Genomic DNA, 26685 nt, shown 5'->3' on the forward strand with positions numbered 1-26685 from the left:
TAGGGCCATTTTGGGTTCAGATAAGCGCTATTATACCTTCCCTATGCGGAGTAGATGATGAGTCTAAGTGACGAGGGAAGACTGGTAGAAGTAGGGTATCTACCTGCAGTGTGCTCCCTTAGCGACATGAATCTACTTCCTTGCAACCTCCCCGCATAATTAGGTCATTCCTGATGGGGTTTAATACGCCATTCAAAAACAAGCTTGATCGACACAACTTCAACCTCGCCTAATTCCTGCCAATGACCGCCTAGGATTTCTATTTGTCGCGCCGACGTGAAGACACGATGTAACACTGGCAAGTGGACGTCTCTGTCATCCCAACTTCCATTTACTTTCCAGAAGCCCATTAGCAGACAGGTCGCTTACTAGCGTTGTTTCCATTAGAAGCGCTGTGCATTGCGAGAGCACCACCAAACTGTAGCGTGTGCAGCACCATGAGGCCCTAAAGTCGGCTAGCACACATATGGTAACCCGTAAGTCCCACGCAGCCCGCAAGCCGAACCGTACTTTCTTAGCCAATACTCTTCTGTCCTTCTATACATATTCTATTTCCACTATGATCTGACATCCTGGCGTGGTGATCGTCATTTCCCATTTGACCTGGCCTATCGGATTCGATAACATAAACACCCCGCCAATGCACTAAGCGCATGGTCGATGCTCGACGGGCGCTACCTGAGTGATGAATCTCCAAGCTTGAGCAAGCGCTTGATCCGTGCTTCATCTCGCCTGCGGGAATTGTCAAAGCTCTGCTAGAATTATGACAAGTTGCAAACGACTAGGTTATGAGGGGATTTTGGTCTGGTAAGCATCATCTTCCCTGCATCTTACCCACTCCGAATCATCCGGTGATACCGAATGATACATACCGTCCGCCATATCCCCGACTGTGCATGCATGGAACGTCCTACGCTGCGTTTCCAGAACCACCCTAGCTTTAGCTTATCAGACCCTAGTTACTGTTGTTGGCATGCCCTCTCCACAGCTCTAATGCTTCAGGAAGTTGGTTTTGGCCAATGTCCTCCTGACCCATAAGCACGTTCGGTTCCGGCTTTGGAGCCAAAGCGGTAGTACTCCGAGGTTGTAAATGGAGGGGTTTGCATGTTGATGCCCTGGTATAAGGAATCTGGTGCATAATCCCCCTCCAATGATCTTACTCATTGATCACACAGCATAGTTCAATGGCCGAGACTAAACATTACTCAGTATCTCCGGCACCTTTGCTTTTGTCACCACATTGATTTGGGTCAGAGGATAAAAGCAATGGCATTTGTATGGAACCTTCTAGCGAAGTTGAGCGTGATGCTGCTCCCGTAGGTGATCCTGGGGCTTTATGAAGGCGCTCTGCCTAGAAGCCCAGCATTAGGAAACCCCTTTACGCGTGCCGGAGCACTGATTATAGAATCGCCAGCCCCCTCCAAATGCTCAACTGTCACGCTTACACTTTCACGACAACATCTATCATGAAAGATATCCCCGCCTGGCCTCGGTATCTGGTGTTGTATCTGACTGCTAGGCCTGCTGAACGGGAGCGGATAGTTTTGATCCATTTTGTACCGACTTAGTTTGTCTAGTGCGGTTTTGAAGTCGTCTAGAACGATCGTATCGGTGAAACATTTGAAGATAAATGCAAATTTCCAGAACGGATTTATATAGCCGATCGGGATGACAGGCGTGACGGAAAGAAGATCGACAATAATAAAGATAATACTGAGAGACATGCTCAGGAGTAAAAGACCGAAACGAGGGGATATGCGGATAAGTTCCAGAGGCTTGAACTCGTAACGGTATTTTATGTTCCAGAATAGGTTGATGGCAGTAAAGATCCACCACGGATCGCTAAGATGCGTCAGTCAAAGTACTCAGAATTTCTAAGTAGTGATGCTGACCGGCAGACGGCCTCAAGCGGTCGGGTTGAGGAGAAAAGATGAGTATTAGGAGTGTTGAAGTAGGTGAAGTTGGCATAGATCTCAAGGACCCAGTAGGGTTGGACTAGTATGATACTGCCGATGTATATAGCATTATTTCGCTTTGAGAGAAAGGGCTTGTTCTTCATCCAGGCGATGACGTTGTGCAGATTCCACGAGATGATGAGGAAAATGACAGTCGAGGAAAGATACCATCCCCAGGTCGGAGGGTCGAAAAAGGTAAAGAATCCATTTGGCATCGCCAGAAGGAGCTTGGAGAAATTGTGAGATAATTGTCTATTGAATGCGATGCCGATAGAGATGCTCACCTCGATCAAGATAAGTTTATGTAACATGACGCCGCGTCGCATATTAGCTAACGTAATACCGATCATGATGATTAAAGCGCCAATCATACAGCCTTGCGACCAAGCTTCCAGGGTGAGCTTCGCCGGGCTCGAGGGCCATGCCGCAGGAACTGACATTGCGACACGGCAGGCTAAGACATGGATGAACAAGAGAGTGGTTCTGTGTGCACGGAGTAACCGAACGATAAGGAACGAGAGAGTCTCAGGGTGGAGACGAGACCGTGCATATTAATAGAGATCAACAGGACCCAAGCCATTGCCTTACCCCGCCTTTGCTGAACCGCTAGCTCCAGTGGGTGCAGGCCTAAGCAGGCTTGCTGGACGCTATTTTGCTCATCCCCACGCTACGGCTAGCCTGGGCTGGGGTCGCGGGGATGCTTAATGCAACACTACGGCGATGTAGTAGGGGGGCACGTACTCTTAGTTTGTTCTTCGTACAGTGCTTGGTTTTCGGGTGGCACGCTACGCAGGTCCTCGGGTCAACGGCAACGGCCAACGCTGTGAAGACTAAACTAGCCGATGAGAAGAGCAGCAAGCATTCGTCACACCACATCACACCGCAGAGGACGAATCAATCGGCACCAGCTGGGGCCAAGTGACCACTACTCGCGACTAGGCCAGGCCTGGAAAGTTAGGAGCCGAAAACACCATCCCATTGCTAGCGAAAATCTCAAGCACAGACTTTATTGGACCTGGCCAATTGGGACTGGGCCAGTCCCCTATCCAGGTCATTGCTAGATCATGTCCTGCTTCGTGCTGATACCACCAGTCTTGACTCTGCCGATTTCAACAGCGCATCCGGAGTTAATGCACGAACACCTAGTAAATGCTCCCACAAGCCGCATAGCTAAACGAAACCAACGTCAAACTTCCTGTATCTGACACGACCTGAACGCCACTGGCCCCTTGATTCGGATAAATCAGCCCCGACAACACTGCTACACCATCGTTGACGAATATCTCCACCGAATTCCAATCCACATATATGGTCAGCTTGACCGTACTCCCTCCTGACGGATCCGGTGCTGTGCGCACAGTATCGTACGCCTGCTTCGGACCCGCGGCCATGGAATCCGTCGCAGCACCGTCTGAGTCTCTGACCAGAAAAGCCTGGGAATGCACAAAGTCATAGCCGACAGTCGTGCTAAAAGCCCCGTCTGATTTGATGATAAAGCGGACCTCGTTGCCCTTGTCGCCGGCATTCTTGGAGACCGTGGCGCGGATCATGTATGCCCCTTGCTCCATGTCGCTGGGGAGGGATGCAGACGCAGGATCTGTTGTAATGGTCTTGTCGCTCACGGACTGAGTGGATGCAAGAATATCCTCATACCCTCCTATTGGGATGCTGACCAACGTGGGAGAACCGTTGATGGTCTTGAGTTTGACCTCCCGGACTAGACTGTCCTGACCTGCGAAATCCGCGTAATATGGCAGTGAAGCTGCATAATCCCAGTTATTCATCCAGGCAATGGCATAGCGGCTGCCGTATCTGTCGTTAGGGTTCTCCCAGCTGACCGTGGCGTAGAAATCAGGCCCGTCATCCATCCACTGCGGAAAGCTTTCTGTAGCCGTGAAGCCGTTCCCATCCCAATTCCCGATCCAATATGCAGTACCCGTCGTCCTGTTGTAGCGATAGCCGTTAGCGCCTAACGCGAGAATCCAGGTGCGCTTTGTGCTGTCTCCGTCTAAATCCATCTGATACAGATCTGGGCATTCGAGGGTGCCAAGGTCTACGCCAGCATTCTCAGGCCTAAATTCGGATACATACGCCCAGGTCTTCAGATCTGCAGATGTGTAGAAACCAATCTTGTCACCCTCTGCGAGAGACATAACCCAATGCCCTTCTTTGGCATCCCAGAAGATCTTGGGATCTCGAAACGCAGGTTTTGTAGTTGGGGTTGGGTTTGGCATTACGGGATTCCCTTCATAAGGGATAAAGCTGTACCCGTTGTCGGTGGAATAGAAAAGAGATTGCTGTTGCAGTCCACCTGACATCTGTGTAACAATGGCCACGACAGCATTCCGGCCAAAGCCAGCGGTGTTGTTTGTATCGACCACGGCGCTGCCGGTCTCGATGTCGCCAAGTACAATGCCACTGGGAGGGTTCGGTTTGTACTTCTCAATCGCTACGCCCCGGCGAGTCCAGTGGATCATGTCGGTGCTTGTGATGTGATACCACTCTGTCCCCCCTGAACCGGGGTTTGAGCTATCGAAGTTGGAGTTGTATAGGTAGTATAGATGCCATTCGTCCCCCAGGAAGAACGGTCTTTGGGGATCATTCATCCATTTCTTCTCAGGTGTGATGTGATAGCTGGGCCGGGTGTTAGTGGTAGCAAGTGGTACTGCACTGGCATACAAGATGAATAACAGGAGTGGAAAGAGACGGAACGCCAGCGTCCGCGGGACAAGTGCGAGAAATCTCAGCATGGTAACGATGAAAGTACGAGGCTTTAGATTGTTGTGCTAGCTGGCAAAGCAAATAATGTCAATGTCCTCATTGTTCATACTTATATAGGCCATTCAACTGAGAAATGATTAACCTGACGAAAGGTCTACACGACATCAGCCTTCATGAATCAACGTAGTATTTCCCCTCCAGATCAGATTGAGCCCCAGCATATCAAGAGGACGGTCTAAAACCAATGACTGGTCGTCCTTGTTCACAACAACTAGAGGGATGCCGATCTGTCTCATAGCGATCAGGCGCCCAAATGTGCCCATGACCAAGTAATACCATGTTGAAGCCTCCGCACGCGTGGGACAATATTACTTCGATCTTCATTATGCGGAGTCACCGCCTAGCTAGGTGCAGATGTTGGAACGAGCTCAAGCTACGAAGAGGTTGCAAAGATGCGGGGAAGTGATGGAAGAGGGAATGATATACCAGGAGAGGGAGGATGCGGGGACGAGATATACAGAATAGCAAGACAAAGGCAGTAGACCCTGGTTACTACGATTCTCAGGGAGCTCTGACTACTTGGTGTTAGGACCATTTGGGGCAGGTGATAATACTGAACTTCATCACCCTTTCGGGCTGCTCGACATGGTCACCATAAGTTAGGAAGAGCCCCGTCGGTGTCGTCATCTGTTGAATGCAGCATGAGCATGACTCGTACATGCTTGAAGTTGGTGCGGGGCCCTATGTTTAGCTGCCACGCTAGCTAGTAGCGAGGTGCAGTAGTTGATGCCCCCGCGCATTCTGGAAAGCCGCTAGAAACTGCGGAATTATGTACAAGGCCATACCTGGCAGATTCACATGTCAGTGCACGCCTACTGTCACTAAATACACTATCCCAGCTAACATGGGATCATCAAGAAGGGAAGAGGAGATCACAACGTCGTGATCTCTCTTCCCAACTCCACATCTATTACTCGTAAATGCCTCATATGAGTCTTGTTAACTGCAGGGGCCTTGCGCCAACACATCAGAAGCGAGGTTACTGACTCAACCAATAAGACCAAAGTAATCATGTCATATATCGAAGCCACACAAATCGAAGTGACATGGAATGAGCTTTGGTTGAGCGGCCGCAACCCTTCTAATCTGGGAACGGAAGGTAGAATACGGTACTTAGAGTCCGCATTGTCCACATATTTCGCCCGACTATTGAGTTACCTAGACTTATTACCGAAGCTATCTTCAGAGGCCCCAGGGTCTCTGGATATCTGCCAGTCCAATTTCAAGCAAGGTGCCATTCCACCTGGACATCTAGGCACGCAGCTACATCTATACTTAGTTCAGAGTTTAATCGCGCATAGTCCGAACCCATGAAAGCGTCACCAATGATTATCGATCAGGAATGCTTCAATCCCTGCTTCGATACGGCCAGGCCGAAACAACTGACAGACAACACCAAGTCTTTCACATCCCAAGTTGAGACCAGACATCAGTGTGATCCACTACTTCCATCTCCCAAGACGAGATCATAGATGTATAAATCCTGCATGATTTCTCTACTATTCCACTGCACAAACATCAACTCAACACAGTCAGTCAAAGATGCAACTTCAACTCTCCCTTCTTCTCCCTTGCTTTCTGGCAATCGCCAGTGCAACATCTTACACCGAGGACTATCGTCCTCAGTATCACTTCACCCCAGCCAAGAACTGGATGAATGACCCAAATGGCCTAATCTATCATAAGGGGAAATATCATATGTACTTTCAGTACAACCCCACAGGCGATGTCTGGGGAAATATTTCCTGGGGACATGCAGTCAGCGACGATCTGATGCGCTGGAAAGAGTTGCCTGTCGCTCTCAATGCCTTCGACTCTCCAGCAGGATCGTTGAATGAACTGTACTACTCCGGAAGTGCTGTCTCTGACGACGCTTTGACTTCAGGTCTTGGACATAGAAAGAGACCTCCTCTAGTGGCAGTCTATACATCGCATTATACGTCAGATATGACCCTGCCAAGCAATAAGACCGTCCGGGCCGGCCAGGAATCTCAGTCGATCGCCTTCAGTACAGACAACGGCCTGTCTTGGACAGAGTATCCTGACAACCCAGTCATCCTAGAGCCTCCCAGCCAATATGCCGACCAATATCTCAACTTCCGCGATCCATTCGTCTTCTGGTACGCACCAAGCAAGCACTGGGTCATGACCGTTTCACTGCCCAACCTTCACAAACTGCTTATCTACACCTCCAAAAACCTGACGGCCTGGGAACATGTCAGTGAATTTGGCCCCGTCAATGCAGTTGGTGGTCAGTGGGAGTGTCCCAGCTTGTTTCAGCTTCCTGTGGATGGTAAAAAGTCCAGAACTAAGTGGGTGATGGTCATCGGACTCAATCCTGGCGGGCCCGCGCATGCTGGCGGATCAGGAACCCAGTATGTGGTTGGCACTTTTGATGGAACAACATTCACAGCAGATGCCAATAATGTTTACGATGCGTCTGCTCCAGAAGACAGTGTCGTATATGAAGATTGGAATGAAACCAGCTTCGCCGAATCAAGCTGGAAAGCAACCGGTGATTTCGTCCAACAACAGCCTAGCAACGGCCAGGTACTCACGTTATGGGACAAGGGTGACAAATCTGTTGGATCTCTCACCTCCAAGAAGTTTACTGTCTCCAAGAATTACATTGCCTTCAAGATCGGCTGTTGCAACAATCCGTACAATCCAGAGACGTACGGTACCTCAGCCGATCAAGAGACTGCCATCAACCTGATTGTGGACGGACAGGTAGTACGATCAACCACTGGTGTCAACGGAGGCGATGTCATATGGGCGAGCTGGAACGTCGCCAACCTCATTGGCAAGACTGCATACATCGAAATCGTTGATCGCGCCACAGGAGGCTGGGGCCATCTTGACGTAGGCGAAATAGTCTTCACAGACAAACCACTCCCGCCACAAGCTAACTGGGTGGACTACGGTCCTGATTACTATGCTGCTGCCACCTACAATGGACTCTCTGATTACGAGCGCGTGGCCGTGGCCTGGATGAACGATTGGGCCTACGCAGTGGACATTCCCACGTCCCCATGGCGAAGCGCGATGAGCATTCCTCGGGTCTTGACACTTGAAACCGTTGACGGCAGGGCACGCCTAATACAGAAGCCACACCCTAACCTGCAAACCTTGGAGAGCAAAAGAATGCTGTATAAGAATCAGTGGCGTTCAACTCGCTCGGGCAATTTGACTCTCCCAGTGTCTGGAAAGGCCTTGGACATAACCTTGACTTTTGCTGCTGGCAAAGAGTCCAAGATGCTGGGCCTCAACGTGCGAACGGACGGCAAGACGTACGGCACTGCTATCGGCTATGACTTCGATACCAATCAGATGTTCGTTAATCGCGAATCATCTGGTGATTCTTCTTTCAGCACTTCATTCTCGGGCGTATATTACGCTCCGCTGCCTGTCAAGGACGGAAAGGTCAAACTACGCATTCTGCTAGATTGGTCATCGGTCGAGGTGTTTGGCGGGCGTGGCGAAGAGGCGATAACAGCACAAATCTTTCCTCCGGACTCCAGCACGGGGGTATCGCTATTTTCTGTGGGCGTTGTGAAGGACGTGAAGATAGAGGTGCACTCGGTATCTTCGGCGTGGAGAGGATCGTATTAGTAGTAAGCTTGTAGAGGGTATAGGCAATGGGAGAAAGAAAGAAGAAACATGACACGTAACTCCTTCTATAGCTATCAATACTAGACAATACGAGATGGCACTTTATATTTATATATAAATCATCTTGAATATACTTTTATAGGCACCTGTAACATTGCCAATACTCCACACTTCACACTATGCTAATATAATACTATATAGCAAAGCCTGACAAAAGCAAAGGAAAACCAAGGGTGAATTATGTTATGTAGGACTTATATCCATTGTTCATCTACGTTGATCCACTGGCCTGAGACCCTTTTGCTTTTTGACTTTAAATCAGAAGATGCTATCACAATGTTTATTTTTCTACTAATTCACGGAGCGATATCTTTACCATGCTGTTTATATTTATGGATATACTGAGCTAAGATAGATACTAAGATATTGCGATGAAACTATGCGTAAAAGGGTTGAGGATCTGAAAGAGCCCTCCGCCTAAGTAAATGTGTCAAGAAGTCGAATTGTAAATTGGTAAGTACGCAGAGTCTGAAGGCAGTTTATGTTTCAATCCATACAGGGATGGCCATTAGGGTCGCTTACACAAGCCAATGAAGGCTAACGTCTCTTGACTTTACTCACTCCAGTTCAGTTAGCTAGTCTTTGTAACGAGACCTACTCCATCTATAAACATCTAGTATTACTAAGATACCGCAATGAAACCATGAGGAATCGTCTCACTATATCTAGCCAGTGTCTCGGTACTGGCAACTTGATGAAAGCCGTCTTATGTTGGGACTCTAGGGGCCTGTTTGAGGTTGACAAACCTGCCGTCAAGACATGATACGATGATTGCTAAAACGTATGAGTTAAGCCCACAAGGCTTAGATACCCAGTAGGCAAGCACTATTATCGATCAGCCGCGATGGGGTATACCTGATCAAGCTTGCATTTTAGGTAGTAGCTCATGTATATACTAACAATCAATGTCTCAACGACATCAGCATTTTTATTGGTTATCGGAGCAACGCTTTTGTGCACTCATGGCACATTACGGTAAACCAATAAAGTGAGACATCCTTAGCGAAACATATCATTCATCAGACTCCGCACCAAACCCCACACTTTCATCTTTCAACCCAAGATTTAGGCCCAACCTTATCTTTGCACAACATGTCCCAAAACGCTGTTACTCTTTGCCGCAGATGCAAAGCTTTGCAAATCGACGACCTGGCCTTGGGTGGACGAGGAGCAGAAACTGACAATGGATATCCCGTTCTCAGTCTTCCATTTGACGAGCCAGACATGGAGAGCCATGGAAATATCCCAGTCTTCTCGGTAAATGACCAGTACCCAGAGCTCCCAAAGCTGCAAGCAGGGGCCTCCTTTGGATGCGGCTTCTGTCATCTGTTGAGAGGTTCAATACAAGAGTTTTACAGCTTGGAAATCGGGGCGTCGATTGAAATCAACGTCAAATATCGCTGGAGCCTGAATATGAGTAATCGACTTGGCCTCACCGGCATAATCGCATATCTCAGATTCCGGAACTCGGACCCCATCCTTGACGAATTGCGACCATTGAGGTTTGCAATCGATGGAAACTCAGGTATTTTTTTCAGCTTCATTCCTAGCAAACTCTTAGATACTGGTCTGACAGCGGATCCATGCAGACAAATGCGCTGAGTGGTTGAACATGAAACCACCATTAATACAATATGCATTGCATGCGGCAAACATTAATATGATTCAACAAGAAATAGCCCATTGCGAGGACACTCACGATCACAATGTGAATAATGTTAGCGGCTTTCTACCAACCCGTCTCATTGCCGTCGGTACTGATAAGGGTGTTCAACCTCACTTGGTGATTACCGACTACCGGCTACGACGGAGAGCACCGAGATACGCTACTCTAAGCTATTGTTGGGGTCCGCCTGATGACGCAAAGGCGCAGTCAAGGACTCGAGCTCATAACATCGAACAACGAAAGGCCGGATTTCCATTAGACTCATTGACCCATGTCATACGTGATGCGATAGTTGTAGCGAGGACTCTATCGATTCCTTATCCCTGGGTGGATTCTCTCTGCATCATCCAAGGTGACAGACTGGATTGGGAACGGGAATCATCGACTATTAAAGATGTCTACCGATACGCTTACCTTACGATATGCGCAGCTTCGTCGCCATCCTGCCAAGTGGGCTTCATTCACCGCGTGCCGAAGTCAATCACAGTACTATTTGCATCGAAGGTCAATCCCACGATCCAGGGAACGTTCAACATTCGGCTGAGCGGACTTGCCAATCCAACTTTTTATATGGAAAAAGGGATAGACAAAACCTTTGATGAGCTGATTAGTATAGAGACAAGATGGAGCCAGAGAGCGTGGACCTTTCAAGAAGCCATGCTGTCCGTGCGAAAGCTGACGTTTTGCGGCTCGCAACTGTACTACTCGTGCCCTGACCGAGTCACATGCGAAGCTGGAAGTCCAGAGGGTCCGGGTCACCTAGAAACTGGCCTAACGCATTTCCCGTCTGATGCCAGAGACAGATTCCAGAGCTGGTACGACATAGTCACCAAGTATGCAGCCCTCGACTTGTGTTACGAAACTGATAGATTGCCTGCCATTTCCGGTATAGCGAGAATGATGGGTTACGGCCCTGAGGACTATCTAGCGGGCATCTTCAAACAGTTTCTTGCTTTTGGATTATGCTGGAGGCAATCTTCAATTAGCTCCATGCAAACCACTAGAAGTGCAGTTATAAACCTGCATAAAACCAGTACCATGCCATCTTGGAGTTGGGCCGCGCGAAAGCAAGCAATCGACATGATGGCAAGCCCTTTGGATGATAGAGATGAAACAGCAGGTATAACTGCCTGGACAGTGCCGAAGGGATTGGACCTTTTTGGTGAGGTCAGGGACAGCGTGGCAGTCGTACAAGGGAAACTCTTGCCTCTGCCCTCGAATATTATCCGTGGCTCAAGCTCCCCTGCAAGACTCCATGCCCCTTTTGAGGGCTCCCAGTGCGATTACTGGAACGTATCCAGAAAAGATCAAAGAATTGCATGGGTCCTTCTAGACTGGCATATGACTGGGATTGAGGAGAGTGGTGACGAGTTGTTCATGTTATTACTCACAAGCAGTCTAAGCCTGTCTGGGGGTTCACGCCGAGAAAGACGTGGGTATGGCATTGTTTTGCATCCTAGTCAGACACCCACTAAGTATATCCGAGTTGGCGGCTTTCAAACGACGAGTAAGGGATTTGCACTTTTTAAGGGGGCGAGCATTGAGACGGTACAGATAGTTCTAACTACCAATCCGGGGACTCAATATATTGCGATCTCCTATCCGGACGAATGGCCTACGACCTGTACTTGTGTCTATTATGATATTCATCCTTAGTCAATATGGTACTCAGGGGCAGACATTGTCAACGTCATGCACATATGACCGTTGCTGCTGGTCCTTACAGTATATCAGAAGTTGTTGCTTAAGAAGAGAGTCCCCGAGGATGGCGAGTAAGAAGCGAGAAGTACCAAGAGGGAGTGCTAAAAGAGTGTTCTATACTGTCTGAAGATGCTTGTGCCTAGAATGTAAAGCATTGTAAATACATGATCTTCTCTTTGAGACGGAGAATAAGGTCAGAGTTGTTGAAGGTGCAACGTGCTAAGATCTTAGTACTGAGAGGACTTGAAAGTAATAGACGCGCGGCACCACAAAGTTTCGAATAATTGATTCTAATCCAATATCAGATTCTTGCCTAAACAATGTATCCGCCTAAGTTTTATATAGATACATACTATTATATATCACCTGACACATAAGCTAACCTAAAAGGATGTTAACGGAATATCTCTTGGCAATGGCTGCCTAATTGCGGATGACATTTTCCTCGTTGGTGGATCCACTGATGGGGAAAAGAGACCGTCAGCCTACAACATTTCCTAACCTTGATCCTCAAACGAATATTTGTGCATTCCCTCAGTAATACCTAAAATGCCCTCTCCTATGCTCTTGAGTCTACCAACTGAGCTTGTCACCCGCATCATCGACCTTGCTGACCCATCCACTCATTTAAACTTGGCCTGCGTATGCAGTCATCTTTTCAAATGCGCGAAGAGGATTCTTACCCATCATCGAGAAGCCCATCGGAAATTCTCTGTTATCTCAGACCTTGACCCCTCGAGCATCCCTACCCTTCTTCGTAGCGCCTCTGGTATCGCCAGCCCCATCGACGCCTGGCATGTCAAACATATTGAGCTCTGGGGCTCGAGGTGGGACTGGGCTGAATGGAGACCTTGGTCTTTATCCGAAACAGCTGAGCAGGCTGGAGTCCCAAGGCAAAGGCGACGGCATGTGTTTTCTAAAGTACCACGCTTGGAGTGGGTGATTCCTCGATGGGAGCTGGCTCACTACTTGAAGATTATGCAGGAGGAACTAGGCTTGCCAGAGGACCTGGTGGACTGGGCACGCGTCGAATTTGAGCGAGGCTGCGATAGCGTCATGCAGATGCTGCTTATTGTTTTATGCCCTCGGCTAGAAAGCCTAAAGCTTCTGTACAACCGACACGACAAGGTCGAAAGGTAAGCAATGACTCTGTCATGAGATCAAGTCCGCGTCTCACATACCACAGCCGCCGGTGTCTTCACTGGCTCACGTTTGTTATAGGGAAGAGCTGGATTCATAGCGCGTGGCCTCCAGGCCTTCAAAGCCTCCGAGATGTTGCTGTAGGCCTAACATCAAAGACTTGTCTTGATGACGACGTTGTATATGTCTGGTACTCTCGCAGCTCTTTCAGAGGTCTGATGAAACTTCCAAACCTCAGATCCTTGTATTTTCGAGGGCTACGGGCACAAGATCACCCCGAGATTGACGGAGAGGGCGATCTTTCTGCGAACAGGCATCTTCGAAACGATGGAGCACTCGAATCTTCAATCACGATCAGTCTTCGAGACGCAGCTGATGAACTGCCGGCTCGATGCTCCACGGTCGAGAATCTGTATCTCAAAGACACTGGCGACTACGAAAATACTGCGGAGCTAGCCGCAGCGCCGAAAGCTCTTAAGTCATACACTATTCATTGGTGGCAGCATCAGGTTCGGCCAAATCAGCGACTGTGACATACAATTAGAGTTCATGGTCCAAGAACAACACGAGTCGCTCGAAAGCATCATGATCTACGAAGCTGCCGAACTTCAAGGATATCGTTGTACACTTTATCGACTTGGTGATGAGATTCCAGTACACGAATGCATAAAGCTGCGCCAAATTCACGTCGAGATAAATGATCTCCTGACATTTGCTTACTACGACTTTCCTTGGGGTGACCAGCAGGGGGAATTTCGGGAGTTGGCAGAAGTCTAGAAAGATGTCAGTAAGCACCAAGACTGCGCTGAGTTGATAGCAGGTTTGTTCCCTCCTTCCCTCGAGGTTCTTGTGTTAGGAAATTCCGAGGAGATTACCTCATTGGAAATGGAGGAGGATGTTTTAATACGCATAATACTCTCGAACAAGCTTCCATCGCTGAAGGCCATCTTTCCTGAGGTTTCAGATGATGAGAACAACACCCCTCCACTTACGAAATTATATGAGGTTAGCTGGCGAAACGGCGTCGATATCCGTGTCAAGACGAATCCGCAGGTACCTCGACATCAGATTCAGTTGCCCATGGCGCCTCAAGCTCTCAGCCATCAATCACGCAAGGATGATCAAGAGTCTGAGTTCGATCCGTTCAGAGGTTGTTGGATAGAGGCCCCACAGGATACTCAGGTTAGTGAACAGGTTGGTGACGTGTCTATCGACGATGTATTTGAGGCTTTAGACGAGGGTGTTGAAACGGATGATGACTATCCTGACCTACATCGTCAGTACTATGGTTAGGAATGACGATTTTCATTTTGCGTGTAGTAACCAATAAAGTACACATGATGTTTCAATTCCAAGCCTTGACGCCAGACACAAGCAATTACGACATTAGATTCTCTATGCTGATTTGAACTTTCAGCCGTACGTCTCATCTACAAACAACACATCTAGCTCACAACCAAGGTATCATACCACAATTTGTAGAAAAGGGAGTATAAATCACGAAAGAAATAAGAGATGCGACTCGTACAAGAGTATTGAGGGGAGATATGATTCGCATGCAAGAACACTAAATGGTCTATATAATCTACCCCTACGCATCCACTGAAACAACATCTCTCTATGCTGACTAGAATAGAATTTTAGTTGCTAGTCGTCATGTATTCGGCCAAATTGTTGGCAGCCATGAAATCCTCCCACTTCATAAGATCAAGGCCAGGAAGCTAGATAGAACATCAGAAAGACAAGTCCTCAGAGGCATAGCCCTTAGAGTAGCTTACCTCATTAGCCTGCATGAACTCAGGACGAGCATAAATCATGCCAAAGTCTCGAAAGATTAGCAGTTGCTCTGTAAAGTCAAGAGCGCACATGTCGTCCATCTTGCTCTTTAGAATAGATTGGAACTCCTCATATGAGAGCTCGTTATAGTGTATATCAATGCCATATGCTGCAAGGAGTCAGTGACCCCACGGTCTCGCTCCCGGTGTCTATAGCTAGTGTGAGCACTTACCAGATGTCATGGACTTGATCTTTTCTCCTTCTGAAATGGCCTCGGAGTAGAAGGCAATTTCCTTCTCGAGGCATTTATCGGGATGATCGAGGATATACTGGACCAACTTGCCGGTATCAGAGATGGCGACATTCGGAAGCGGAGTTGTCTCAGGCAGAACAAAGGATCTCAAATAAGTCCCGTCATCTTGCTAATTCCGATGTCAGCTCATCCATTGCTAAATTCATGCGACAAACGAACCTTGATAGGAAGATAAGTACGCGGCTGCGTGAGACAATTCTCAAAGTAATTCGGAAACAACACCGCAGTCGTCTTCTTCCACAGAGCAAGTTTCTCAGTTCGAATGTAATTTGTTACAGCTGCTTTGCTCTGCCAATGATAGACATGGGGATACTTCCCGTTCGAGATAGTCTTAGCGTCAGGCAAGCTCGCCCAGATGATTTGCTCGAGATGGGGTAGATCAGCGGCTATATCCATGATGCGTTTGCCTTGCTCTTCCTCTTTGGCAGCGGACATGTGCTGCCAAAAGTCGGTCATGGCGAAGATGACGTTGGCGCCTTCGAAGGCTTGTCGGAGACTTTCTGGATCATCAACGTCTGCTTGGTGTACTTCAATGCCAAGTCCCTTCAAGGCTTCGGCTTTGGGGGAAGAGACATTTCGGGTTAGACCGCGGATATTGTACCTTTCCTGAGATTTGGCAAGTGTCCGGACAACAGAGCCTCCCTAAGCAAAGAATAGGTTTAACCAAGATCCATCGTGAAATCGAATCGGTGATCATACCTGAAGGCCTGTCGCACCAATAATGACCACAGTCTTCTTGTCTTGGGTCATGGTGAGATGATTTTTAAGGTAGAAACTCAAGCCGGGTCTCTAGTGATAGATTCTGTGCTGGATAGATTCCAGGGAGAACCCGTGGGAGATGTGCCCTTTTATGTATCATCTTGGAAATATAAATGATTCCACAGGCAGTGGAGTTCTGTAACAACTCATCGGGTTCAGTTGGAACTTTGCGACATTGATGTCATAGACCTTCCAATTTCCCGCTTATTCAGCGCATTCGCGATGCTCGGTGTCCACAATTGGCGGACGCATGAGAATGCCATAGACTGGCAGATATCGGCAAGAATTATCACAAGACTTAATCACGTCATCAATTCACGTCAGACAAGTACTAAAATGTTCGTTATTATAGTGAATCGGTTCCTGCTGCAGAGTATCTCGGATCGGTAAAAGCGGTCCAGCCCGATTAGTGCCGATTTGTTCAACTGCCGGCTCGAAAAACCCGAGCCGCGACGGTAGCCAGAAATTTTCCTGGCTTATTAACACTACTTGATCCATCTTTTGAAGTGACAAGTAGATAAACATCAACGGCCAATTGCAATGCCCAAATCGACAAGAGGTCGAAAACCGCGTGCCTGCGACTCGTGTCGCAGGAAGAAGGTAAATTTTGCTCCGCTGCCGCTTCCTTGCTTGAGTACCTAGTGTTGCCGTCGCGTTACAACGCGCAGCGGTCGTTGGTTGTTGAATAGCTTGATCCCACACCAACACTCAAGCTTGTTACTATATTAATTGGCTAAGTCACTACTAGATTCAGTGTGATCGAGCTGTACCGCAGTGCGACTACTGCCAGCATCATGGCCTGACGTGTTCCTACAACGAAGCTGCAAAGACAGAGGGATCCGCACTTCGGTATACCGATGCCTCGACCATTGTGATGAGGCACTTTGAATTGACTCATTGCAACAGATCTCGGCTTTCAAGGTTTCCGAAATTCGCGCCACCGAGCCAGCCGCTCAGTTCGTTTGCACATAATGATGGGGAGCTCATTTACCGTTGTGAGAATCCTTACTGCCATATTACGCGACCCTTTAGCTGATACATGGGGTTTTCCTTTAGCGAGCGATGCTCATGATCGCAATCCAACTTATCTAGAGGGCTTACGGTTGGTGAATGGCAATACACTCTTTAGCCCACAAGGTCAACAATGGTACAGGAACAGCACAGGCTCAACCTTTTCGTCAAATATCATCGATAAGTATCGTCAACCTTACCTGTGTTCCACGAGGCCACCTCTTGCAAACGACAATCACAAGATTCTAAGACTTCCTGACCGCCAGGTTGTTGAGGAGCTGGCAGCGCGATTTTGTTTATCCGCGCAATCTCTCGTCTTCCCATTACTGAGTCTCCACCGCTTCAGGACTACAACCTTGCCTCTCGCTTATTCAGAAGGCGCCGGGAGGAAACACCATACAATCAGCGCGAAGTGTTGCACATATGGAGTACTGATTATGAGCGACATCTTTGGCCTTGACTCAGGCGACGAAATGGCTGACATTAGTTGCTGGTGCCAAAGATATGCGCTGGAAATCGAAGCTTCAATACCCACGCTCTTACGTGAGATGAGGGTTGATGGACTTGAATCGTTGCTGACGCTCGTAAGTTCCATTTATCCAATCTGATAAGTCGGCTTCTTACCTGCAACTCTAAAGATGATCTTTAAATACTTCATGGGAGATTTAGAATCCGCATCATTCCTCGTTTCGATGACCTCGCGCTTCTTGATCCAACTTGGAGCCCATCTATACCCTTCTTCTTCGGGCGCTTACGATAAACACAACGATTCTCACCATATACGCGACCTCTTCTGGGTCTGCTACTGCATTGACAAAGACCTGTCTCACCGAACTGGTCAGCCACCTACCATCAGCGACGATCACTGCGACCTCACGCTACCTCCCAACTACGTCCAGATGCAGAGTAGCAATATCCTAAGTTCCAGCCCATGTCCATGTCGCAGCTCCACTACGGTGCCGCTTTATCCATGGGATATTAGGCTATCGGTAATAAAGTCAAAGATCTACAACGACCTCCATTCGATAAGCGCCACTAGACTATCAGAGACCGAAATACTAAGAAAGATACGGCATCTGGATGAAGAGTTGGAGGCTTGGAGAGTGACTCTGCCATCTGACCATCGGCCGACGTTGTCGTTCCTGGAGCAGACACCTGTTGATGCTCATACCAATACGCAGGCAATTATGCTCCGACTGTCGTATCACCATTGCGTTATTCTCATTCATCAAGCCCGATGCAGAGACTTCCAATCAAGTCACCCCACTGATAACTTGATGGATGACGGCCATAGGATAAATTTCCAGATTCTAGTTGATGCATCAAGATCCATCTTGATCTACCTTGAAAAGGCATTACCTGTCCTGGCCCACGAGTGCTTCTGGTACGTATGACCCTCACACTATCTCAATAATCAAGTACAACAAGACTAACACGTTTTAGGGTCATCATTTTCTATCCCATGACGGCAATCTCGACCATCTTCTCCGTCGCGCTTCTTGACAGCCGGTCAGACCCAGGGAACGAAAGACTTAAGCTGCTGCAAGGCTTTGCGCGATTAATCAGGCAAATTCCCATCAAAAGGCTGACAGTCGCTGAGATATCTCACCTGGAATTCCTCGAGGAGGTCGTGGAGGAAATGAGCAGATTAGTGTTAGCTGCCGCTTGATTTGGAGTCTTTAGTCCTTACGCGCTGCCAAGTCACGAATTGGCTTAAACCAGCCTAAGGCTTACCGATCACAACACAAATAGCATTCAATACAAAAGTACCGATCGCCTCAAAACGCGCAGATTAATAAGACCAACGGCCTTAACAGTACCTCCGCATATTTAACCGCGTTAACTCCCAATCGCAGTTTAGGTTAAGCGGGGATGAATGCGAAAAATAAGCACGCCTGCAGATTCCGTCAGCAAAAAACGGAGAAATAGCATTGTCCGGTGAAAGACCGCTAAAGCCAGCGAATCAGAGATCTTGAATTTAGACCATACTTGATTGGGAAAGGGATCTCTGATTGGTCAGGATACTATCATCGTCGTGTTGGTAGAGGCTCTGTTGGATATATAAGACGGGAGATTCTCGTGCAGTGGATGAGATACTTACAGACCGGTTCATTACACAAAAACACTTATATCTCGATTAAATCTGAATTTCGAAACAGTTTCACAATGGAGTTTCCTAACCCTTCTCTCATCGGCGGCGCAGCTGACATCCCCGTCAATTCTGCCTCTCCCATCTTCACCTTCACACCAGTCACTCTCCCTTCTCAAGACCGCAGGGTCGATCTCGACCTCAAAGTCACAGCACCCATCAACGGAGACAACCTCCCTAATATTATCCTCTCCCACGGCCATGGCCCAAGCAACTATCTCTCCTCGCTCAAAGGCTACGGCCCTGTTGCGGATTGGTGGGCTAGCCATGGCTTTGTCGTCATTCAGCCTACGCACTTGAGCTCTCGACAACTCGGCTTCGAGTTGAATGCTGAGAGTATCAGCGAGCTCTTCATGGAGTCTCGAGCCAAGGATTTGGTTCAGATCGTTGATAGTCTCGACATCATTGAGACTACCGTTCCTCTCCTCAAGGGTCGACTTGACAAATCCAGGGTCGCTGTAGTTGGACATTCTCTCGGCTCTTTGTCCTCTGCTCTCCTCCTCGGCGCCGCCAACACCGATCCTCGCGATGGAAAAACCTTCAAGGTCGCTGATCCCCGCATCAAAGCCGGCGTCCTCTTCGGTGCCATCGGCGCAAGCGACGACCCCTCGGAACCCGGAAAAGCCATGCTTCCATTCCTCGATCTCAACTTCTCCGACATGAAGACTCCCTGTCTTGTGTTCTGGGGTGACAGTGATGTCAGTCCACATCTCACTAACCGAGGAGCAGACTGGCATAAAGATCCCTACAAGCTTTCGCCAGGACCTAAAGCTTCTTTCGAGGTAAAGGATGGAAAGCATGGGTTTGGCGGTATTAGTGGATGGGACGCTAAAGAGTGTCAGGATGAGGGTATGGAGAGGTTGGCTGCTATGCAGAGGGTTACGTGGGCTTACTTGAGGACTCAGTTGTATGGCGATGGTTCATGGGAGGAGGCGAAGAAGGCTATTGGGCAGAATCCCCAAATTGGAAAGATTGAGGAGAAGTAGTCGACCTAGAAACCTTTGGACTTCTAGTTAAGGATAGTTGCTTGCATAAATGTGTTTCATGTCTACACGTTTGCATTGACACTTTCTCAACCACGTACGTTGCTAGGAAAAATACGAACGCAATCACTGACTACATTAGCCAAGGTCCTAGTACATAAACAAACTAAGAAACACTATCTCTTCTCATTCATAGTTCCCTTAAATTCCTACGCACAGTTCCCTTCGTTCGGGTCAGCCCTAATATTTTGTCAGTATACTCAAATTATTGCTCGTAGAACAACAAAACTCACGAGACAGTAAGAGCACCAGTGCCTCCCTCAGTGCCCGGGTAGGAACTCCTTCCTCCATGGTCACATCCATTGATCTCGCGGTGGAAGTACTCAGTGCACAAGTTCTTCTCAACAGCATGTGCAGGCCCATCGGCAGGGATATCTGAGTCATAGCGGAGGAAGAAGTCCATCTTCTTATTGCTGCTCAAATTGACACACTTATTGATGTACTGGCCGGCGGTGGAGAAGGGGCCGTTGATGATTCCATCGCAGTACTTCTGGGCAGTCTGGAGGGCAAGGAATTTCTCTGCGCCCCAGGATTCACCTGATCCATGGCATTCGCGCTTTTGGAGGCTGCTTGGGAATGCAATGGCAGATGTTGCCCCGACAGCAATGAGAAATGGTGTAAGCTTCATGGTGGGAGATATAATAATGATGGGTTGTAAAGGAATCTGTTTGATAATAAGTTATGTGTGAATAACAATATCTGTAAAGGTTTCCTTGGAGCTTTTATAGGCAGTGTCCTGTCAGTTGTGTAATTTAAATCTGCCTTGTTAATACAGCCCCCATCTCATGACGTACATAGCTATTCCTACTACTCATCATGAAGCATGAGGATCAAAATCCTCGTGTCGTATACGAGAAGATCTGCATCTACGAGCTGAAGCGGGAATTCAGGTTTACCTGCTCAATCAAGCTAAAGGTCAGTGAGCACTAGGAGAAACTTAAATCTAGCTGACCTTATTGGCTGCGCAGACTAACAGGCACGGGCCGCGGAAGCTTAGCCATAGCCCCATCAAAGGATCTCATCGACAGAGCATAACTACGTAGACTTCTAACGTTGCATGTGGCTTGGTTTCGCAAGAACGGATTCCGATGCGATTGAACAGAGACATACTGCAGTAATCTGCACCGTGGACCGGATAACATTGTCCTCGTTGATCGCTTGAGGCTTTGCATTCGCTGGGGGCCAAACTATGTACGCAATTAGAAAAAACAGGTTTTTAATGATCCTACTAGTAAATTTTTCGTTCAATGAGGCAATAAATTTCTTGCGACGTCAGTTTATGGTAGTAATGTATAATTATCGCCGTCTAGAAGCTCGCCAGCTTGGCTATAAATGAGAGAACCCCCATTTGTTAACCGGAACACTACTAAGCTATTCCCAACATAAATCCAACGTCAAGCCTATTCCATTCCTCTCCTGACTTTTCTATCTTCCGTCGCCCTTCACAAGCCAACATCCATCTACCTAATCCAACAATGCACTACCCATCATTCCTCCTGGCCGCTCTCCTAGCCGCCATCCCTAGGGCCAGTGGAGAATGCCACCGCTCTGGAGAAACATGGGGCGGAGACAAATTCACTGCCCTAGAAGCAGCTCAGCGCCTATGCACAGACGGCAGCTTGGCCGAGACTGACTATAGGTATGGAGAGTTCAAAACCTTCTGCGTCAATCTGAGCACCTTGAAGAAGGTAGACTTTACTGTCCTGGTCGGAAGAAACGTGATTGGGGATGGCTTGCGTATTTCCTCGGCTGATTGCACCGATCGACTCCACAGGGAGATCAATGGCTGCGATCATGGGGGCAGATCTTCGTATGAACAAGGAACAGGCCCTGAAGGAACCAATATTGTCTGGGATTTCTCGTAAGTTTCTATGTTGTACATACCTCCTGGGGATCTGATTTGCTAATCATTGAATAGTGCTGATCCCGGCTCGGGCCAGTGTGCTTAAATTCCAGATTTTATTCCTTATAACTACTGTTTTGCTTTAGGAGAGTGTGGTTAAGATGTTGAAGGCGGTAGCTGCTTTCCGTGAATGAGATCACCCGAAAATAGCAATACTTATTCACTCAGCACAAGATCATATCTTCTATATACTATCCATTTAGAGTGAAAAGGCTCGACATGTGATTTATTGCTATAAGTGTCTATATTAGTTGGTAAATATGTCTCTTTGTCCTGGAGCAAGATTACGGATCCAGTCAGAGTGTACGGCTTGCCTCTTGTTTCGCAGGACAAGACCATCATGTGATTGAACTCACCACGTACATTGTTCTGGACCACGCCGCAATATTACTTTCTTTTCTTGAGCCATACTTTTCATGTCACAGATGTATCTCTCGTTTTTCCCCCCACGGCATAAATGCTCTCCCGCACGAATGAAACTGTGCCCAAGCAGATGCTTGTCTCCTAAACGAGTGATTTAGACCCCAACCATTGTGATAGCTAACTCGCGGCTGAGCTCCAGCTCAGAACAATATGCGATTCCTGTATGAGCTGTCTTGGACTGGTCACGAGTACAGTTCCTTGCATCTTCCAGAGGAATTGGCTGCGCCTGGTGGATCCAGAGGGCGCAGCGAATGGTCTTGGGGGTCAAGATGGTAAATAAGGTGGGTAAGTCAGCCAAAGAATAGTCTGAGAGGCATCTTTATTTCTCCAATTTCATGGAGACGTCGGGAGGGCCTCTATCTGCAAAATGACGCAACATCATTCACATCACCACCATACAGACCATTCTTCAGCGCTCGCCGGGCCTGAAACGGAGCAGCGGCCAGCCACTATCAAAATATTGATGCCTCAGTATTGGCTGAACTTTATTTTGCTGTCGTCGTTTTTGTGCCCAGGTCTTGATCATTCGAGGGCATTGATGCTTTCTACCGAACATAACATGGCCAACAGAATCGAGCATAGTGCCAGAACAAATAATCTATTCGCTAATGTGCCAGGCTCCGCCAAGGACTGAAGTCTGCCACTGCGAAGCAAAGCTTGCCACTGTCATTGTTCTCCTCGGCCAAAAGGTGCCAATGACAGTATGTTCCGGCAGCACCTATTTGGCAAGCCATATCTCAAACTTAGACACTTATCCAAACCTGAACCGCAACGGAACCTCAATCTTACCATAAAAAGAGTGTTGGTCGAAACCAGAATCACGATAAGCAACAACTCACAGGTAAACACAGCAAACTCTCGACATAACCATCATGAATGATGCACAGTCTCGTATTATATCCCTCGAGGGAGAAGTAGCCGAACTGCGACAACTTGTCTCATCTCTCTCACTCCAGATCTCGAACCGAGATGGCGCCCAGGATGCGTCCAAGGCACTCTCTGCTGACACACATACCAACAGCAAGGCTGTAAGCACTCCACCACCTTCAAAGCTATCTCTATTCTACGGCAGAGGAGATATGCGATCCTACCTCTCGACCCCCGATCCCAGATTTGGAGAGGACGCATGGCTCCACGATAAGCCTCCCGGCTGGTTCTGGCAAAGAGGCTTCCTTCTCTGGGCCAGACAGGGTACCGAATGGGCCTTTCCACACTACGTATTCTCATACCTACAGCATGAGAACGCTGGAGAATGCCCCGCCGGAGACAGTTGCGATCATTGGAGAAAGGGAAGCGACCCTGCTCCGGGAACTGTGATTTTGGAAGTCCTTTGTGCTGAGGTCAACACATTCAAGGAGTTTCTTTGTCTCGGATCGACCCAGTGCCCCGACTATGAGAAAATCCACAGAAGGCCAACCGTTTTCTTCAATAAACTGCGGCCCAACTTCAAAGCGTTGGAAACTCTGGAGGGTATAGAACCCGATCGATTCTCAGTCCTGATGTTTCGAGTCGTTAATGACCCAGTCGGTCAAAACCATTGGATGGATAAGTTTGGGAGACTGATTGATTTCGACGAGCCTTTGACTGAATAGTCGTAGATGGACTGAGGGTTGGACAAAGGAGATAATAAGGCAGGTTAGGTTGGGGTGCATCTGCACCTGGCAAACTATTGGCACTCAACGACCGCGGTAACAAGAATTCCATCGTTGACTTTCTTTTGATGGAGTTGTCCCCCTTTTGGGTCAACTAGGTGGGTTCTTGGCTTGGTTAGATTGGCTTTGGGGATGATGAGATTGTTATGTTTGACGTGTTTGGGCTCAGGCAACTTTTAGAGGACATTGTGATATTTCCATTCGCAGTACCATACCCTATCAATATGACATACTTTATACAGTCCCTTGCTTTATCATAAACTCAGAAAAGAAACCATCGAGCGCATCATAATCATCAAGATCTCCCAAATACGACACATACTGATCAGGCCGCAAGATGACCACACAGCCCCGATCAACCTTGATGCCAAACGTCTCGTACAGTTTGCCATGTCCCTCATGGTAAGACTCGTCATCAACAAATATTTTGTTGTAGTCCCAACCGTCAACCTCGTGGTACGGGCGGAGAACCTCTGGAAAGTCAAAGATATCGTGGTCCTGACGTTTCGAGGCATGCACCGTGATGACTTCGATCACGGAATCGTATCGAGCTGAAGGCGGTGTAAAGCGCTTGAGGAACGAAGATCCCGTTGATAGCTTTTCGCACAGTGACTTCATTCGTTTGTTCTGGCTCTCGAGATCGATGTCTCCGGGGAAGACCAGGAGTCTCCATGATCCGTTGCTTCGGAGAAGCTCTTGCAGATGCCAAGGCCTAGCGTCTGACTGGTTGAGAACCTTGACGCTGGGTATACGCATGCCGAGCTTGATCTCTGGGGCCAAACCCTGCCTCTTGCCAGCGATGTCCTTCAGGCCAGAGTCATCAGCAGTAATTTTGGCGACAATGTTGCTTTGACCATAGTCCACGGCTGAATTTTGTTAGCTATTACAATAGAAATGATCAACCAGACTTACCAATGCCACTGGCGAACAAGTTTCCCTTCTCAAAGGCTTCACGGAACTCATCCATACTGATACCCTCCTCGTCCATGATATCCTTGGCTGGGCGTCCAGAAAAGAGACGTGAAAACTTGTGATCGAAGTCGATGAGAGCTTTAGCAATGCCCTTCCTCTCAGTCTCGTAAGTTTTGAGAATCGATCGGCTAGCAAGGCCCTTGACGACGTTGGCGACTTTCCAGCCAAGGTTGAAAGCTGAGAATGTTAGATCGGTTGAGAGCGATGTCGGGGGCAAGAGACTTACAATCTTGCATGCTGACATTCATACCCTGACCAGCTTTGGGGCTATTGAAGATTGTCAGATATTTGCGTCATCTTGGAGATGGGGGGACAAACCTGTGAGTATGAACAGCATCGCCAGCGAGGAAGACCCGATCGTAAGCCGAGAAGTTGGACCCGACGCGTTGTCCGATCTGGTAAGCCGTCCACCAATCCAACTTGCGATACGTCAGTTTGTAAGGAGCGAGAATCTTCTGGGCCGACTCGAGAATGACATCGGGTGTGATCCATGACCGATCAGCTCTTGAATCCTGATCTCCAATCTTGGCTGTTGTTGTAAGCTGGATATACAGCCTGACCAACTTATTCTCTCTTGGAATCACCATGACACTCCCCGAACTCGCCGAGTGAATCGCGCAGCGTTGTCGAATATCTGGAAAGTCTGTGATGGGCACAATATCAAGAACACCCCAGATGTAGTCTGTTGATTCACCCTCAAGCTTGAAGCCCAGCTCCTTTCGGACCCACGAGTGAGCACCGTCCGCCCCAAGCATGTACTTTGCCTTTACTACCTCGACAGTGTTGGCCTTGTCGTTGAGTTCGGCTGCTTTGATCATATCGGCTGTGTCATCTGGCGAAAGATTGCTGCGGAACAGGCCATCCTGAACATTAGTACCATTGGCAGATGTTGACGTCTGCTTTGGCTGAGCTTCTTCTTCACTAAGATGTCGAAGGTTGACAGTGATTGGGTATGCATCTGGGTCTTCAACAACTTTGGGGTCAATCTCTAAGCTCGTTGGCATGACTCCTCGCTCGACTTCGATCTTTCCCCGGCTGAAATCGTCGATAGCGTCGAGGAAGAATCTTTCAATACGACCTTGGTGAAGAACAACCTGTTGAAAGCGACTGATGCCTGGAATGGTATCGGCAATCCTTGAGCTTCGACGAAGAACGCCCTTCTCATCAGGGTTCCAAAGGGAGATCTCGAGCATGTGATTAGATTCAATCCAAGCTCGATGTGCAAAGCCAAATGAGTCGAAGATCTCGAGCGTTCGGCACTGAAGACCGTCTGCTTGACCATTGAAAATCTGCAAGTGTGTCAGTTGAGCATGCAGTAAGAGACAAGTGACCTTACCTTTGTTCCTCTCTTGTCGACGATGCGTGTTTTGATGCCACATTTGGCGAGCCATGTCGCCATCATGAGACCAGCAGGACCGGCTCCAACGATGAGGACATCGACATGGTCAGTCTTTGCATCAACCGCCATGTTTGTGGGTATCTCTTATTCTCTCGTACGGGGTGAAGTGTCTGACAGCCAGGTCGTGATATCGTCAACCATCCAAGATACACGCTGTATCTTATACTCACTGATTGTATGAAGAGGGTCAAGTGATGATAGGCGAACCGACAAGATGGTAAGATCCGAGTCGGAAGACGGGTGCTTACGTGCATTGACACATGAGATCGGAACAGTTACGAATGGCCCTTGAGTGACTGGTCAGGCCATATGTACAGAAGCCACATTATGTAACACTTTGTCGGTAGTGATAGGTCGAGGCTCGTTCCGG

The 26685-nt window shown here is 48.2% G+C and overlaps 12 protein-coding genes across 12 annotated transcripts; 7 read left to right on the forward strand and 5 right to left on the reverse strand.

Annotated features, from left to right (window-relative positions):
- Nucleotides 1-1334: 1334 nt before the first annotated feature.
- Nucleotides 1335-2395, reverse strand: FMAN_12952 (uncharacterized protein; the record flags this gene model as incomplete). Its single annotated transcript, XM_041823453.1, has 2 exons — nt 1335-1842; nt 1893-2395. 2 exons carry the CDS (start codon nt 2393-2395, stop codon nt 1335-1337), a joined length of 1011 nt encoding a protein of 336 aa, XP_041689032.1.
- Nucleotides 2396-3097: 702 nt separating this feature from the next.
- FMAN_12953 (uncharacterized protein) lies at nt 3098-4705 on the reverse strand (the record flags this gene model as incomplete). Its single annotated transcript, XM_041823454.1, has 1 exon — nt 3098-4705. One exon carries the CDS (start codon nt 4703-4705, stop codon nt 3098-3100), a length of 1608 nt encoding a protein of 535 aa, XP_041689033.1.
- Nucleotides 4706-6278: 1573 nt separating this feature from the next.
- On the forward strand, nt 6279-8348 carry FMAN_12954 (putative SUC2-invertase (sucrose hydrolyzing enzyme); the record flags this gene model as incomplete). Its single annotated transcript, XM_041823455.1, has 1 exon — nt 6279-8348. One exon carries the CDS (start codon nt 6279-6281, stop codon nt 8346-8348), a length of 2070 nt encoding a protein of 689 aa, XP_041689034.1.
- Nucleotides 8349-9632: 1284 nt separating this feature from the next.
- FMAN_12955 (uncharacterized protein) lies at nt 9633-11730 on the forward strand (the record flags this gene model as incomplete). Its single annotated transcript, XM_041823457.1, has 2 exons — nt 9633-9933; nt 9998-11730. The coding sequence occupies 2 exons, from the start codon at nt 9633-9635 to the stop codon at nt 11728-11730; spliced, it is 2034 nt and encodes a 677-aa protein (XP_041689035.1).
- Nucleotides 11731-12324: 594 nt separating this feature from the next.
- Nucleotides 12325-13448, forward strand: FMAN_12956 (uncharacterized protein; the record flags this gene model as incomplete). Its single annotated transcript, XM_041823458.1, has 2 exons — nt 12325-12911; nt 12962-13448. 2 exons carry the CDS (start codon nt 12325-12327, stop codon nt 13446-13448), a joined length of 1074 nt encoding a protein of 357 aa, XP_041689036.1.
- Nucleotides 13449-14555: 1107 nt separating this feature from the next.
- FMAN_12957 (uncharacterized protein) lies at nt 14556-15754 on the reverse strand (the record flags this gene model as incomplete). Its single annotated transcript, XM_041823459.1, has 5 exons — nt 14556-14636; nt 14694-14860; nt 14924-15113; nt 15164-15646; nt 15704-15754. The coding sequence occupies 5 exons, from the start codon at nt 15752-15754 to the stop codon at nt 14556-14558; spliced, it is 972 nt and encodes a 323-aa protein (XP_041689037.1).
- Nucleotides 15755-16737: 983 nt separating this feature from the next.
- Nucleotides 16738-18443, forward strand: FMAN_12958 (uncharacterized protein; the record flags this gene model as incomplete). The annotated part of the gene is made up of 3 exons (XM_041823460.1): nt 16738-17358; nt 17413-18158; nt 18218-18443. The coding sequence occupies 3 exons, from the start codon at nt 16738-16740 to the stop codon at nt 18441-18443; spliced, it is 1593 nt and encodes a 530-aa protein (XP_041689038.1).
- A 497-nt stretch (nt 18444-18940) lies between these two features.
- FMAN_12959 (uncharacterized protein) lies at nt 18941-19909 on the forward strand (the record flags this gene model as incomplete). Its single annotated transcript, XM_041823461.1, has 1 exon — nt 18941-19909. The coding sequence occupies one exon, from the start codon at nt 18941-18943 to the stop codon at nt 19907-19909; it is 969 nt and encodes a 322-aa protein (XP_041689039.1).
- A 206-nt stretch (nt 19910-20115) lies between these two features.
- On the reverse strand, nt 20116-20594 carry FMAN_12960 (uncharacterized protein; the record flags this gene model as incomplete). The annotated part of the gene is made up of 2 exons (XM_041823462.1): nt 20116-20146; nt 20200-20594. 2 exons carry the CDS (start codon nt 20592-20594, stop codon nt 20116-20118), a joined length of 426 nt encoding a protein of 141 aa, XP_041689040.1.
- An 847-nt stretch (nt 20595-21441) lies between these two features.
- Nucleotides 21442-21915, forward strand: FMAN_12961 (uncharacterized protein; the record flags this gene model as incomplete). The annotated part of the gene is made up of 2 exons (XM_041823463.1): nt 21442-21827; nt 21885-21915. The coding sequence occupies 2 exons, from the start codon at nt 21442-21444 to the stop codon at nt 21913-21915; spliced, it is 417 nt and encodes a 138-aa protein (XP_041689041.1).
- Nucleotides 21916-23164: 1249 nt separating this feature from the next.
- FMAN_12962 (uncharacterized protein) lies at nt 23165-23884 on the forward strand (the record flags this gene model as incomplete). The annotated part of the gene is made up of 1 exon (XM_041823464.1): nt 23165-23884. One exon carries the CDS (start codon nt 23165-23167, stop codon nt 23882-23884), a length of 720 nt encoding a protein of 239 aa, XP_041689042.1.
- A 294-nt stretch (nt 23885-24178) lies between these two features.
- FMAN_12963 (putative phenol 2-monooxygenase) lies at nt 24179-26384 on the reverse strand (the record flags this gene model as incomplete). Its single annotated transcript, XM_041823465.1, has 5 exons — nt 24179-24810; nt 24857-25093; nt 25143-25183; nt 25235-26205; nt 26253-26384. 5 exons carry the CDS (start codon nt 26382-26384, stop codon nt 24179-24181), a joined length of 2013 nt encoding a protein of 670 aa, XP_041689043.1.
- Between the last annotated feature and the right edge of the window lie 301 nt (nt 26385-26685).

The sequence above is a fragment of the Fusarium mangiferae genome (assembly GCF_900044065.1).
Source record: "Fusarium mangiferae strain MRC7560 genome assembly, contig: FMAN_scaffold015, whole genome shotgun sequence".
NCBI classification, from domain to species: domain Eukaryota; kingdom Fungi; phylum Ascomycota; class Sordariomycetes; order Hypocreales; family Nectriaceae; genus Fusarium; species Fusarium mangiferae.